The sequence below is a fragment of the Toxorhynchites rutilus genome, chromosome 2 (genome assembly GCF_029784135.1).
Source record: "Toxorhynchites rutilus septentrionalis strain SRP chromosome 2, ASM2978413v1, whole genome shotgun sequence".
NCBI classification, from domain to species: Eukaryota; Metazoa; Arthropoda; class Insecta; order Diptera; family Culicidae; genus Toxorhynchites; species Toxorhynchites rutilus.
In genome coordinates this window covers 323,546,155-323,562,177 of record NC_073745.1, presented here as the reverse complement: position 1 = coordinate 323,562,177, position 16,023 = coordinate 323,546,155, and the positions used below count along the sequence as shown (strand labels likewise).

The 16,023-nt window shown below is 39.4% G+C and overlaps 1 protein-coding gene across 1 annotated transcript in view; it reads right to left on the bottom strand.

Moving 5' to 3' along the window:
• The window catches only part of LOC129764396 (elongation of very long chain fatty acids protein 7-like), an 88,745-nt gene extending 74,364 nt beyond the window's left edge, over positions 1-14,381 (bottom strand). Inside the window, exon 1 of the mRNA XM_055763423.1 lies at positions 13,324-14,381. Within this exon, the coding sequence (XP_055619398.1) occupies positions 13,324-13,468 (145 nt within the window). The 5' untranslated portion in view covers positions 13,469-14,381. The remainder of the gene's footprint in view (positions 1-13,323) is intronic.
• Positions 14,382-16,023: the final 1,642 nt, after the last annotated feature.

Sequence of the window (16,023 nt, the reverse complement as noted above, 5' to 3'; positions counted from 1 at the left end):
TTGGTCGCCCACTTGTCACAAGATGACATTGAATTTTCCATGCAATGATTTAGACGGCATTAGCACAACTTCTTTAGCGGAAGTTTTTCATGCTCTGCCTGTACTAAATTGGTTTGCCTAAAACATAAACATGATCAAACTGTGAGTTTGTCACTAACCACTTGTTCCATTCCAGCGACAACTGGACAAAAGAATTGGGCTACATAATGGTGAATTTGACCATGATACAAAATGTGCCACCCTTCATCCTTTGAAACCTCGAACGAAACCTGCTCTCCAACTGCATTTGAGAAAGACACTTTCGCTGCCGCTAATCCGACTTTGCCATACACACTTAGTTTGCGCGTTCGATCTTCGTCACCTCGCCACTTTTCTTTAGCAAATTTAAAGATGGAAGCAAGCAATCAGTGCTCCAATTTCGTTTCTAAACCATTGTTTATGCTTTGGTCACACTCCACTGTATGCAAGATTTTGCAACACTCTCGTCTAGACTCGAAAGCCGTCGGCCAAAAGCACTTAAGCTGTAAACTTAGGCACAATACTGCGATGAGAGAGAGAGAGAGCGTGCGGATTAAATTTTTCAACTCTGTCATAATTTTCATAATTCATAATTCGGTCACTATTGTGCAGATAAACTTTGGTTTTATGTTTTCTTAATTGGTACTCTCAGCCTGAAAAGTTGCACGACGCATGGTTTACATTTAGTGCATTTGTTGTTTGGTGAAATGCTCACCTGCAAAAACATAAATGTGCTTGATATATTTTGCAGCAGTTTTCTGTATCCGACAACAACTTATTCCAAACTGTTCTCGACATAAATATTACGCTTATTTTTTCAGAAATAATACTGGCGATCCGTAATCTTTAATGCTGTTCAACCCCACCATGTTTTCCATGTGATAGATCTTTCACCGTCACTTTGTCTTGAATACAATTCATTTTTGAATTATAACCCTTCTGATGACATTGCCTCGAACAAATTTCAAGAAACAGCCACTTCACACAGGTATGGATAAATTGGCAACCGGGAATCAATTTTTTCGATGAAACATAATTGAAAAAATTGTTTAAATCTATTTTCGACCTTCTGATAAAAAATTGTCATGAAATGAAATTTCTGGATGCCATTCACGAATCGGTACTTATAGAACCACCAAATAGCAAAATTCTGAACCGTATAAAATATCGGTTTCGGCACATCGGAACATCTCTGAACGAGCAAATTACTTGTAGAATCATGAGAACGTTACTAAATGATTTGAAATGGTTACCAAACAAAGACGAGCCTAAAGAAGTTTTTATGAACATTGTATATGGTTCTAAGCAGTTCCGTGGAAGTAGAAGTCCCCAAAGATCAAACATGATAGCTTGCGGCTAATCGTGACTCACGGAGGTCAATATAAGCTGAGGTATTTGCCTCTGATGCAATCGATGCAGTACTGGTTTGAAATGATTAGAAAACAAAATTTTTGGAGGCCAACCGATGCTTGCGAAGGAAAATAACAAAATTTTAAGCCGAATCAAAAATATCGAGACTAAATTACAAAACATTACTACCCGGATTGAAATATTTACATTGCGAAAATGATTGATCCCAAATGCCATTAATAATTAATAATTGTGGCAACAGGGATCGAGTTCATTCACCAAAATTCAGCTCAATCAGATTTTGTCCTTCTATCAGTCGGCCACTATGAATTTACTATTAATTTTCTAATTTCCTAAACTGCCTGAGCCGATCATGGTGGCACTCTTTCAAGCCCGCCAAGACATATTCACAATTTCACAAACTGTTGTGATGTGGATTATGTCGTGTAGTGTTGTCATGGCTAATTATAAATCCAGATTTCTGTTGTGTTGTGCGGGATCGAAACGGTATCATTTTGGCGGAGGGCCTTGAGGCCGACCACTATGAAATTTATAAAAATTTATAACACACATCACCGGAACATGTATCAACTAGAATCTTCAGGTCGGGGATCGATTTCATCCTGGACACACAGTGAAGGACAAAACAATAAGACCTAGACTAACCGTCAATTTAAATCCTACGTGTGTAGTGAGCACTTGTAGTAAAATGAAAAGCTATCAGTATAGAAGTAATTCAAACATCCCTCTTGACTTGTATATAAACGTTTATTTTAGGAACAATTTCAGATATAACGGATCAAAGTTGTCATTGCACGGAACGCCAATGGAAGTGTATTACGCAAATGGCAAATCAAGGTAAATCTCAGCGAGAGTTTGCTGCCATTGTTAGAAGGTCGGGATATTCGTTTTCAATTGCTTCCATGTTCAAAACCACGTGTAGCAACTGGACTTCCACAGAATAGAACTGCTAATAACGACGGTCGCATCAAATGACTTTCAACATAGATCCATTTAAATGAGAATCAAAAGCAGAAACTAGTGAAGTTTGCGCGTTAGTTCTGGAACAGTAGAAAGGCTCAGAAAGGATACGGAAGTAACGGCCCAACATTATATGGCCCGACAAAACAAAAATGAACTTGATCTAATCCGAAAGGAAACAATAAACTCGCCGCTTTATTAACTTTGATGTCAATAAGTTTCCAAAAATACCAAAAAATAAAGGAAGAATTATCATGGTCTGGCGATGTTTTTTCTGGTACCTTCATGCTGGTCCAAATTTCTGGATAAGGATGATAATGATCATAGAAAAAATGCGAAATGGGAAATGCAGCTAATAAGACAGTTTATACAAGATAATGACCCCAAGTTTCTTGGACATAAAGGGGGCCTTTGATTCTGTTTCAATAGAGGTTTTGTCAGACAAATTACAATCTCGGGGTCTGCCGCCTCTATTGAATAATATGTTATATAACATGCTTTGTGAGAAACATTTGAACTTTTCTCACGGAGATTCGGCAGTGGGTCGGGTCTCTTACATGGGCCTCCCTCAGGGCTCATGTTTAAGCCCCCTTTTGTACAACTTCTACGTAAGCGACATTGACAATTGCCTTAACAAAATTGCAGCCTAAGACAACTTGCAGATGATGGAGTGGTATCTGTCGTAGGATCAAACGAATCCGACCTGCAAGAATCCTTACAAGATACTTTGAACAATTTTTCAACCTGAGCCATTGGTCTAGGGATCGAATTCTCCACGGAGAGAACAGAGATGGTGGTTCTTTCTAGGAAGCATAGACCAGCAAAACCAAAGCTTCAACTTTTGGGTAAACCGATCACTCATGCTATGTCATTCAAGTATCTTGCGGTCTGGTTCAACTCTAAATGTACTTGGGGGGCCCTGTTGTGGTCTGGTTCGGTTCGACTCTAAATGTACTTGGGGGGCCCATATTAGGTATCTGAGTAAAAAATGTCAACAAAGAATAAACTTTCTCCGTACAATTACCGGCACCTGGTGGGGAGCCCATCCCGAAGATCTTATAATGTTGTATCGAACAACTATTCTCTCAGTGATGGAGTATGGCAGTTTCTGTTTTCAATCAGCTGCCAAAACACACCTCATTAAACTCGAGCGAATTCAGTATCTTTGTCTCCGTATCGCGTTGGGATGTATGCCCTCAACGCATACCATGAGTCTCGAGGTTTTGGCAGGTCTACTCCCACTAAAAGATCGCTTCAATTTATTATCTCTTCGGTTCCTCATCCGGTGTAAGGTTATGAACCCATTGGTGATCGGAAATTTTGAGCAGCTGATCGAGCTAAATATTCATTCTGGATTCATGAGCTCATATCATGAATTCGCTTCCATGCAGGTTAATCCTTCTTCGTATATTCCCAACCGTGTTTGTTTTCCTGACTACATCAATTCCTCTGTGCATTTTGATCTGTCCATGAAGGAGGATATCCATGGAACATCAGATTATCTTCGATCGAGGATCGTTCCAACGATCTTCGATGCAAAGTATGGGGATATCAATTGTGATAATATGTACTTTACTGATGGGTCCTCTATGAATGAGTCCACAGGATTTGGAGTGTTCAACGAATTTTTTAGCACCTCACACAGTCTTCAGAATCCTTGCTCAGTGTATATTGCTGAATTGGCAGCGATACACTGGGCGCTGGACAGCGTCGCCTCACGACCTGTTGAACACTATTACATTGTAACGGATAGTCTTAGCTCTGTCGAAGCTATCCGTTCAGTGAGGCCGGAAAAGCACTCGCCGTACTTCCTTGAGAGAATACGAGAAATTTTGAGTGCTTTATCCAGACGCTGTTATGTCATTACCTTTGTGTGGGTCCCTTCTCATTGCTCAATTCCGGGTAATGAGAGGGCTGACTCATTAGCAAAGGTAGGTGCGATTGAAGGCGATATTTATCAGCGTCAAATCGCCTTCAATGAATTTTACTCTTAAGTCCGTAAAAATACCATAGTTCACTGGCAACGCAAATGGAACGAAGATGAATTGGGCCGGTGGCTCCACTCGATTATCCCTAAGGTTAGCCTCAAACCATGGTTCAAAAGTCTGGACTTTAGTCGGGACTTTATTCGCACCTTCTCCCGACTCATGTTCAATCACTGTTCGTTAGATGCGCTACTCTTTCGTATTAATCTTGCCGACAACAATCTTTGTGTTTGTGGCCAAGGTTACCACGACATCGAGCACGTTGTTTGGTCGTGCGAGCTGTATCTTGTCGCCAGATCGAATTTAGAAGACACCCTTCGGGCCCGAGGAAGGCAGCCCATGGTGCCTGTGAGAGACGTGTTGGCTCGGTTAGACCTTGATTGAATGTCCCAAATATATGTATTCCTTAAAGCTATCGATCTTCGTGTGTGATTGTCCTTATACCCTTAGTTTCCCTTAGTACCCTTTTCCTTTTCCTTTGTGAGAGATCGGATCCCTTCTTAAGAATAAGATGAAATGTAAATACATATTAGATATAAGATAGGTTTAAGAATTGAGTGTGATGAGTGTGATTGAGAGTGTGAGTCAACATATCCTCATATCCCCTCCTTTTCCTGAAGAAAATATGTCTCCCTTCTAAACTCGAGTTGACCGCGAGTAATCGGTTTCCTATATTATTAACATTAGAATTAAGAAAAATTGTATATATACTAGTAACAATACAGTAAGGAGTTCGGCTCCTTTAAACCTATGTAACTGAGCCTGTAAAAATAAACGATTTAAATAAAAAAAAAAAATGACCCCAAGTGCCTTTATGATCATACTGTAGATTTTATGCAGCATCCAACCCAGTACTGGTCTAAATTGTATATAAAATCTGTTGCAGAATGTCCAAAAGTTCGTAAATCCTGTTGAATCAATAAATAAAAAGGAACAACGGAGCTAAATGATACAAAACTTCTATATAAGGTGAAATTTTCTTCTTTCGATGCGTTATCAAATAGAATTTACCACCCAACAATTTGAAATTTCGGTTACAAGTCTCAAGCAACTTCATCCCTCGGATTTTATTTTCTATCACTATCAAGCTCAATCGGACTTCATTTACTAGTGTAGTAATGACGTTAAAGTAGAAGTAGAAGCAAGCAAGTTTTTTGAAAACCGAAAAATCAACCAAGGTTTGATTTGATTCTTGACAGAAAAAAAAAACAGTCGAGTAAATCAATAAATCTCGACGTATCAAGATATTTTTTTTAAATCCCAATTTCATGGGTGATCTTACGGTTTTCAAAAAAAAAAACTCAAACTTCAACGTCTTTACGACATTAATAAATAAAGTCTGATTGTATATGAACTTTTGTCATAGGTATTTTTAGCGGGAATCAAAATTTTGCAGGAAGTCCCGTTCGGAAGTTCGAATGTAACTTTTTTTCATACAGTGGAATCCGTTTATGATGACATTGAAAAAAAACCGTTTTCAATGTAAATACAGGTCGGACTCGATTATATATGATTCGATTATATACAATTTTGGACTCGATTATATAAAGTTCGAAAAAAATATTTTTTTTATATTTCAAATATCACTGATTTCAAGAGAAAATTAAATGGATCAATGTTAAAGTGAAAGTTAATTGGTTATTGCGAGTTCAGTGAAGTAAAAATCGTGATTTTGGTAGATTTTAGTTGAAGATTCATCAGGAATGGTTTAAAACGATATTACAGCGAAATTAGAAAAGATAGAAGTTGGGTGTCAAATAACAAATTGTAGAGTAGATAGAGAGCTTCAATTTGGTTGATAAAAATATTCATGTTAATTATGTATTTTTTGGATAAAATTAAGAAAAACACTTTAAAAACCACAAACTTTGGAGTTTTTCACTTCTAAAATGTTACTAAAATCCACTAATTTGGAAGTCTCATAACTGTATCCTGTATAAAATTTTCTTATATTTCGAATGGAAGCAACAGAATTGTCCTACGTAGCATAATTTTTGAATTAGAGCCAATTTAAAGCAAACAGGGCTCGAAACAGAGAAAAAGTTCAATAATTCTGTCATTGTTGGAATTCGAACATATGCATAGAAGGATTTTTATCATCAAATATGATCCTCTATCATGTCCTGAAATACTTCGTTGTGTAATTACATCGTAATGGGTGGTTGGTCAATATAAGCGGAGTCATAATAAACGGATTCATCTGTAGTCCATTGGAACTCTACTGTATACCTATCAAATTTGAGCATCCCCGAAAGACTAGTTGTCTTCAAAGAATGGTCGGCTGAACATTACACGAGGTGCCTCGATTTGGGTACATCTACTTAGTCGTATGAGACGAAAATATTGATATTACATCAACAAGGCAGTCATATTATAGAGACCACTCTTTTCATGCAGAGTAGTAGGAAGTTTTCTATGTTTTATTTCCTTATTTCAAATATTGGGTTTCTAATTCCCATTTGAGGAATCGTCAGAAGTTTTTGTGTGAGCTGAATATTAATTTACTGTCGAATTATTGCGGTTTCAACTATGAATCATAGAAATACATTCCCTCCCTTTTGGGATTTAGATCCGATTACATACGCATATACCGAACATATACAGTTCGAATCGTAGCCCATTGATACAAAAAGTTACTGTGTTCAGCCTTGCTTGCGTGAAAATCAATCGATAGATGTATTATCTAAATCTGAAGAACTCCTCCATGAAACTGACTCTGCAAGAATTGATAAATTGGTTAATTCATGTGGAAAAACTGTTGAATATTGAAATAAATTGCACCAATGTAACATCTTCCCATTGAGAAAGGAGATCTTCTGTTCTGCTTTTGTGCTCAAAACCACGCATTATTACACAGTTTATAATTTTAATTTTGTGTTTGGTGAAATGAACGTTTAAGCAATTTGTTTTATTATTTTTTGTTTATATTATTCAAAGTGAAAGAAAGTACGCCCAGCTTTGATAATCTTTTTAAGAACGATTTGATAGTGCTTTGGGTCATTTTGAGAAATGGCATTCAACGCTTCGGTTGCAGCCGTCCGAATGGCCCTTATGTCATAGAAAAAAGTCTTTCTGATGTTCTCTTATTTATTTATTTTTTTGGCAAAACAGAAAAGTTTTAAGGGATGATTTGAGATACCAAAGAAGCGATTTCGAACAAATATTGACACAGCAAACAGTAGAACAGCAAATTCTTATAAATTCGGAGCTAATATTATCCAGTATCTAACTGTATGACCATACATAGTACAAAACCCCAGTAGTTAAAATAAAGATTGTACTCGACAGAAATGCAACACTTTCTTTTGTGTATTACTTTTTATTGCATGGATAAATGGGTTGATTAAATTTTGGATAAAACTAGTTTAGAGTGTAATGTTTACATGTGTAAGATTTCATCACAATCTGTCAAGTGGTTATCGAGATGGCTTCCAAGAAAGAAGTGCTTCGACAAAAAATTACAGGTGGATTGCGAAAAAAATGGGAATCCACCATTCGACCGTGTTCCGTGTGGTAAAATCGTTTGAGGAGGAGCCTAGCCGAACCGATAAACAAAATACGATGATGAAATCCCGCGCCAGGAAATGCCTCGTAATTGAAGACTTAGGGGAACCGTGGGTAATACGGACAGTGGGGGTAATATGGACAGGTGGTTGATTTGAGTTTCAGATTTCTGTTAATGAGAACACCTTCTACATGTGCAATGGATAGGGGCACAAGGCATACAATCGGATATCCCCGTCCGGGATATCTTAGGTAGCCGTGATCCTGATCTTCTGCTCCATCTATACCTGTTCTCAGAAACGCCGATGTCAACGTTTAATGATGTTTCCTTCGTTGTGTCCCTGTTTCATATCCCTCCTATCCGATCTATAAACTTTTACTTAGTCGCGGCAATGCATACACAAACTCTTTACAGATACACGGGCCGAAGGTTGTGCAGTCCACTGATGATTCAACAAGAGCCAAAGGTTGTACCGCTCATGACAACTCTACACGAGCTGATGATTGCGCCGGCTAGTGACCATTCTATCCTGGATTCCTCGAGTCGAGAAAGACGCACCACGCTAGATATGGGGTACAGACTAGGGGGTCGTTGCTGATTAACGGTCAGCTGCATCCCAATAGGAAGCATCCCATGTCGGGCACACGTACAGAGCACTGAAGACTGCAACATCCCAATTATGAGAACACTTGTAATACTAACCTCGAGCCAACCGCGAGTAATCGGTTACATATTACTAACATAGTTGAAAGCACACATTGTCAAAATATTGAACTCCCGGCCCCGTTAGTCTGACGCCAAATGAGCCTTAATAAAAATATATATTTTGGATAAAAAAAACACCTTCTACATGTTATTCTATAATATTTAGCCCACCCTATGGCAATTGATCAAAAATAGTAAAAGGAAACAAAAATCGAAAATCATACATGATTCCGCGTGTGGATGTAATTTTAGCTGATCCGATATTAAGCATTTTGAGTGGTTTAATATCAAAATTCAATTCGCCGATGGTCATATTTCGGTTTGTGAGTTAACAAAGAAGCAATATTAGGTATGTACGGAAAATTAAATTTATTTGTTAGTGGAAAATTTAAATTATTGAAATAATTGTACTGGTGGGTTAAAACGGACAGTTGTCATTGGGAGTGAGATGGACTGCGAAGTCTGGTTAATCTATTCCTAAGGAATTTTTTTTTTCTTTATTTTTGAGACTTTCAGCCTCCTGGGCTGGTTCGTCTCAGATTCCTAAGGAATGCCCTGCGTCTATAAATGGAAATCTAATAGCCAAAATGTGAAATGTTTAGAAGCTGACTGGAACCAAAAGCAAAATAGTTGAGGATCTGTTCGTTTATACTGCTGGAAAGCACGATATCACTTCTAGGTGGATTAATTCGATTTTTTCATCATTTAACGGACATTCGTGATGAGTTCAGATGTGGTTGAATAAAATTATTCCTCTCGCGATCGATAAACTCCTACGCTCCATATATTACAAACCTGTCCATATTCCCTCCACAATATGTCCATATTACCCGCATCGAAAAAAAAGTAGCACTTTTCGGTCTGTTTTTATTTCAGTGAAAAACATTGAAAAACCCTTTTTTGTACAATATTTGGCCAATTAGGTAGAAAAACAGTATATTGAATTGCAAGAAACTGCATCAAAATTTTGGGAAACATGAGTTTCCAAAGATATAATTGAAGTAGTTCTTAACATGTCCGTTTTACCCCCACCTCCAGACCAAATATATAAAAAAGAACGCCTCCAGAAGCGCCTGTTGCCCTTCCTCCGGTCCCACCGAGGTGACGCTCTGTTTTGGCCGGATCTGGCATCGTGCCATTACGCGAAAGTGGTACGCGAGAGTGGTACGAAACCAACGATGTTACTTTTGAGCCGAAGGAAGCAAATCGGCCAAGCTCGCCAGAACATCGACCAAATGAAAAATTCGGGGCGATTAATTGGTGAAGGGCAAGCTCCCGGAAGGTCTTCAAAAACGACCCGGATTTAAAGAAAGAGTGGATGAAAGTGTGTAAGAAAGATGGCGCAAGTGTTGCACAGGATTTGATGGGAAGGGTTGAGTCCAAGGTGCGGGCAGTCTAGGAGAGGAAGTTGAATAAACCAACTTCGCAAAAACATAGCCAAAATGTATTTTTTTGTATTTCCTGAGAGTTTCAAAAATATCCGACATATTTTTTTTGTGATTATTTTGTCTGTTACTTTTCCTTCGGGTGCGGTCTTTATAGTTTGACTGTCCAAATATGCATGGTTGACGTAACTACCAACACCACTCAGTGATGTAAAATGTTTTTTTTCTCGTTTTTAGCTGAATAATCATCATTGTGGGTAATTTGTATAGAATAATCTACCTCCATTTAATAAATATTAACGATCAAAAGTAAGCCGGAGGCGTTTTTTTTTCTTTTTAATTCAATCGAAAAACACAGTCGACACTTACGTCAACCATGCATATTTGGGCAGTTGAGTCCCCTAATTCAAACAGGACACTGTATATATATATGTATGTAATCGGACCAAGCCCAAACGAAAGTTTTTGACATAGGACTATGTCTTTGATTTCTATATATGGGGATAACTCTACGAAAAATGTAATGATTCATTAAGAGTTTTCAAGCGCATATTACTCAAAATCGTTATTGCGACATCTGTTGTGTTACATACCATTAGACAAGAAATTTCTCCAGCATTTTTCTTGCTTAAAACATGAACAGTAAATATAGTAAACAAAGTTACCAATTTGACGATTAAAAGAGGTATGTTTTCTTTCGATAGCACTAACCACTCGCTTTCCTCCCAGAAGCAAGGATTCGGCGTTGACTCACAATATGAGTTGATGCGAATTATGAAACATTCTCCATTTGCCGATAGTAGTCATTTATCAGTTGACAGAGTCAATAATCGAGCATGGTGTTTGGTTATGTAAAAAATGTAATTCATGAATTTAAATGTAAGCAGCCATTTAAATTCATGAATTACATTTAGAAGTACGAAAGGGTATACTCACGCCTATCAGATTATGATAGCTTGAATAGTCGCGATCTTAATATGTTCCCCATATATGTCTTGCTTAGAAGCCCGCTTCACTTCCTCGAATGCACTTGCCCATTCTCCTTTTCCTTTCTTATAGGATACTCAATATACATCACCTGCCTATAAAGTTATTACAACCCCCTACAAACAATGTTCTGAACAACGTGACAACGAAGGAGAAAATATATTTTTATCCATTATAAAGGGTGTGTCACATCAAATTGCATCACGGAAAAAACGCTGTAGAAATTTAATTTTTAGAAATTAAATCTTCTGCTTTCGTTTATAATCAGATAAGAGTGTATAGATCACGTTGGCCATGCTTCACTGTCAATTTTTCGTAAATTTGGAAAAATGTCGTCGAACGAAAAAGAGCGTCGTGAATTAATCCTGTGCACTCATTTCGAAAATCCGAAGTTGTCACATCGGGACATCGGTAAGATGCTGGGAATCGTCCAATCCACGGTCAGCAGAGTACTAAAACGATACTTCGAGAACCTAACCATCGACCGGAAGGTGAAGAACGGCAAAAATGGATGCTCCGTCAGTGAAAAAGATCACAAGCGCGTAGTTAAGCAGTTTAGACGTGATCCGAGCGGACCAAGCAGCGAGAGGGCCTGCGTACATACAAGGTTCAGAAGGCTCCTAACCGCGACGAAAGGCAAAACATGGTGGGGAAGACGCGAGCCCGGAAGCTGTACACCGAAATGCTGACGAAGCCGCATTGCCTGGTAATGGACGACGAAACCTACGTCAAAGCGGACTTTCGTCAGCTGCCGGGCCTATTGTTCTTCTCCGCCCGACCATCTTCTGGCCGGATCTCGCTTCGTGCCACTATTCAAAGGACGTGTTGGAGTGGTACGAAGCCAACGGGGTCACCTTCGTGCCAAAGGAAATGAACCCGCCCAACGCGCCGGAGCTTCGCCCAATAGAGAAATATTGGGCGATTATGAAGCAGGCCCTCCGGAAGAACCCAAAAGTTGTCAAATCGGAGGCGGACTTCAAGAGAAAAAGGATTTCTGTTCAAAAAAAAACTACAACCTGACGTTGTACAGAACCTTATGGACGGGGTAAAGAGGAAGGTGCGTGCATACGGGCTTGGGCTCGAAGTATGAATAAAAAGAAAATGCCAAAAGTTGTTTAATAGTTTTTATTTTACTGTCTAAAATTTTCAAAAGGATCGGTCTACTGGGCGAATTTCTACAGCGTTTATTCCGTGATGCAATTTGATGTGACACACCCTTTATATCATATATAGTCATTGATTTATTTTACTAATGTTCATATTTAGGTAGATTTAAACTATTTGAAAATGAAAATTCTTCTGCATAATTGAATAAACAGAAGGGAAGGGTAGTAATGGCTTTAATGGTATTTTTGTGTACATTTTCGAAAAGAATGTGGTTTCGGATTCTACAACGATTTCTCATCTAAGGATACATGTTCATACAGGAAACGATTTTTCCAGGGCTGCCATTTGATGTACCAAAAAATAAAAAAATACAGATTTTGCACAATCAAAAAACCCAATTCAAATACAATCACTACACGTAATCACAGTCCTATGTCAAGATTCCGTCCGTGCCCCGGACCCATCTACTTTTGTCGGAGTTTTCATTACTACTCGCGTAACTTTTGAAAAAGACCTATCTGCTTTGATCGATTCTCTTCGTTGACTATCTCTTCCGACAATCACGGTCTTGCAGACAGATTTTGCGTCAATTTTGCCACATAATTTGATAAACGAGATTCTATTGTGCACTCCTGATCGCCGAACACAGCAGGGAATGTTTTTACCGCTGAGTTATTAAGGAAAGAGAATGTTGATGGCGCTCGTAGCAGATAGGTTCTTTTCAAAAGTTACGCGATTCTTTTTCCATATTTTTTGTATAGGTATGTATATCCTCTTTTCAACACATTAAACATTATTGAGGATAAACAAATAGATTCTAAGCAAATGATTGCCTTATCGTTTGGGTAGACATTTTCTGTTCTTTATTCGTATATGTCAACATTCGATTAATGTTATTTGCCGAAACCAAACGGTCCTAATCATTGTCTTTTGCTGCACACAAAATACTGAGCCCACGTTTATCATTTCATCGTGCCGTCTCACCCATATGTTTCTGCTGACACGCACTCTTATAAACACTGTTCCATTTTTTGGAACTCTTGCAAAAGTGTCCACCATTGGGTCATCAACAGTGGCTGCCCACCGAAACTGGCTAAAAATTTACCGAAAAAGCAAAATACATCCATCCGTCGACAAGTATACAAAATTGCACAATATTCAGCTTCAGCGCGCTCTTCTTTTGGCACAACAACAATCCGAAGCCACAGATTGACTCACATCTTCATGACGACCTTTGGCTTCGTTAAGTAAGGCAACACTCAATTTTGCGGCTGCATCATCAAAATTAGCAACGAATTACCTGCAATCAATTCTTCCACAATCAGCCAGTACCGGTCGATCAGCCCGGACCAATTCCGGCCCGCGTTGTACTCCTCGGTGGCCATATGCCAAACGAACCGGGAACCGGAAGAGAAATCCGTAAAGTTTTCTGCCACGCTCATCATGATGTTTGTTCTAGTCGGTGTGTTTTCCGCAACAGGTACTCTTTCCGCGGTGTTCGACACCGTGTTGACAAATTCTTTCTGTTTTCCACTAGCGTAAGCACAATTTTGACCTAGTTTCTGTCTGTCAGCCCGCTTCGGAGCATACCACCGTTTCCAAGCACTTCTAATAATTCATTCAAATTTCAGCGTGGCCTTCGGAGCCATTTGATTGACTAGTAAGGCTTTCGTAAGTTCACACCAATGCACACATTCACTGCCCCCCTGATGGACCAGGTTTAATCCGGCTGCACTATGCCTATCAGCCATTAGGCGAAAGGACAGTGTCAGAGAACAAGTTTGAGGCACATTTCCAAATTAAATTAGAAAAACTAGATCCCGTCGTAACGTTGAGAAATCTGTTATTCGGTCACCCTCCCGAATGCCCCGTCTAAACGTCACAGCTAGATCGGATTGCAACACGCACATGCATTCATGTATATTGATCACCCCTATCGAAATCCGAGCCACTCGCTTCAAACGGACGCGGTTTCGCGCGCGCGCACAGTGAAGAGAGCGTTTTTGGAGACTAACTCCGAGGAACCACCGCCGAACCGAACGAAAGTGAAATGACAACTGCTGCCACCATGCGTTGGGCCACCTCGTGGAAGCCTTTGCTGATGATTGATCCTAACGCTGTGGGAAGCTGCTTCAACACGTGCGATCGTAGCTCACGGAAATTGTCGGCTGATCCGAGACGTTTGTCGTGCGATCGTGTGAGCCGCACAGAGCAGCAGAGATAGGGAGACTTCAATCAGCTCTAGCTTGTCCTTGAGGCGGAGAGCACCCTGCGCCTTGCCATCGGTTGGTCAAGTGCTCGCGTCGGTCAATTCCACCAAAACGTGCACGCGACCTCTTCGGTGTTGATACTGTCGGATCGGAGATCGCGGAAAGCAATGTTTTACGCAAACTACACTGATGGTGATGAGCTGCGTTCCGGTTGGTGGTTCACAAAATTTTCAACATGAACTGCGAACCCCCGAAAATGAGCCTCGTTGACGATGTTTGACCACTGCTTGCGATGACAGCGCGCGAAGCATCGCTCGATCGCGGTAGCTTCTTGCGGATCGCACTTGTGCTGCCATGTGCAATAAATGCTCGTAAACTATGCGCGAGCTATTTGTGGAGCATTGTGGAGTCATTGGCTCCGCGTGCGGCAGGTTGAGATGATGGGTCAGCTAAAAAAGACGGTTCGAAGCAGCTCCGTGATCGATACACACAGAAGTGACAATTGGACCTAAAAAATATTTAGAACATTTGCAAATTAAAAATTGGCATTGTGAAGATATAACACAGACGTAATTATATGAGGGATACGTCTGCTTCAGTCTCACCTGTCTGCTATTAGTAACAGACTTTTAAAGCCACTTGTGAACCCATTTTATTGTTCTATTGAGTACTATATAACAATATATGGCACATCAATCAATCCGTTAACTCTTCTTCGAGTTCAGTACCTGCTAACTAGTGCAAAAAATATGCTTTCATACATCACTTGTGTAGCCTTGTCCCAATTGTTCGTTAAAACCGATTTCCGATTTGAACTTGCACTTATCGAAATTGCGAGTGAACAAAAATTCGCGATTGGCACAATTGATCCAACGATCTTTCGCAAGACAGGTGTCATATTTTTCTGGGTAATAAACGAGAGTCAAACTAAAGAAATCGGAGAAACTTCACTAGACGCCGACTAGTTTCCGGCTGGACGATGAAAGTCTACATAGAAAAAAACAATGCTCATTAATTATTGACCCCTAAAGAAACGAGCGATCAGTTAGTTATCATGAATATGCTTAGAAGTGAATTCTTGTCGATTTGAAAATAATGAAATTTATCAGCTTTCGGTACCTTCACTCAGTGAAATAGGAAATAGTTTCATGCAATGTATTAGGTGTTAAAAAAGGTCCATAATTTCCCAAAGAATGACGATAGGACCTTTATTTAGGGGAGTAAAACAAGATTGGTTTCGCGCCACTCTCTGCAGAGAAACCGCTCGTCCCTTCGAACTGTCTGGCTTGTATAGAGCTCCTTGCAATCAAACGATCTTGAACGCTTCGAGTTATCGAGACTATCATGTTTGGAGAAATGAAAGCACTTTGTCTGTACCAGAACGCGTAGCTCTTCTATAAGAAAAAATTGTAAGGGGTTGCATCTAGGACACGACCGCATATTTTCGACGTAGAACTACGCAATTATATTATGCAATCCACTTGTTTACCACTTCCGATATTATTAAAGAATTCATCGGAATTTTTTGTAATTGCTTATGTTCTGCGTTACAAATAAATTTGATGAACGTCCTTTTACGTTTGATATGATGCCTAGGACCACCAAAATATGTGAACGGAAGAATTGTCAAACGATCATTGTATTTTACATTTCCCTCTGAAATTACTGCACATCTCATGTTTACATAGTTCTCGAACCGCGAAAGTTCATTCACCTATAGTATCTGAAATGACGATTTTCCCAGACTTCTCAGATTAAAAGTACGTTTTAGGGAAACATATTCCGGTCTG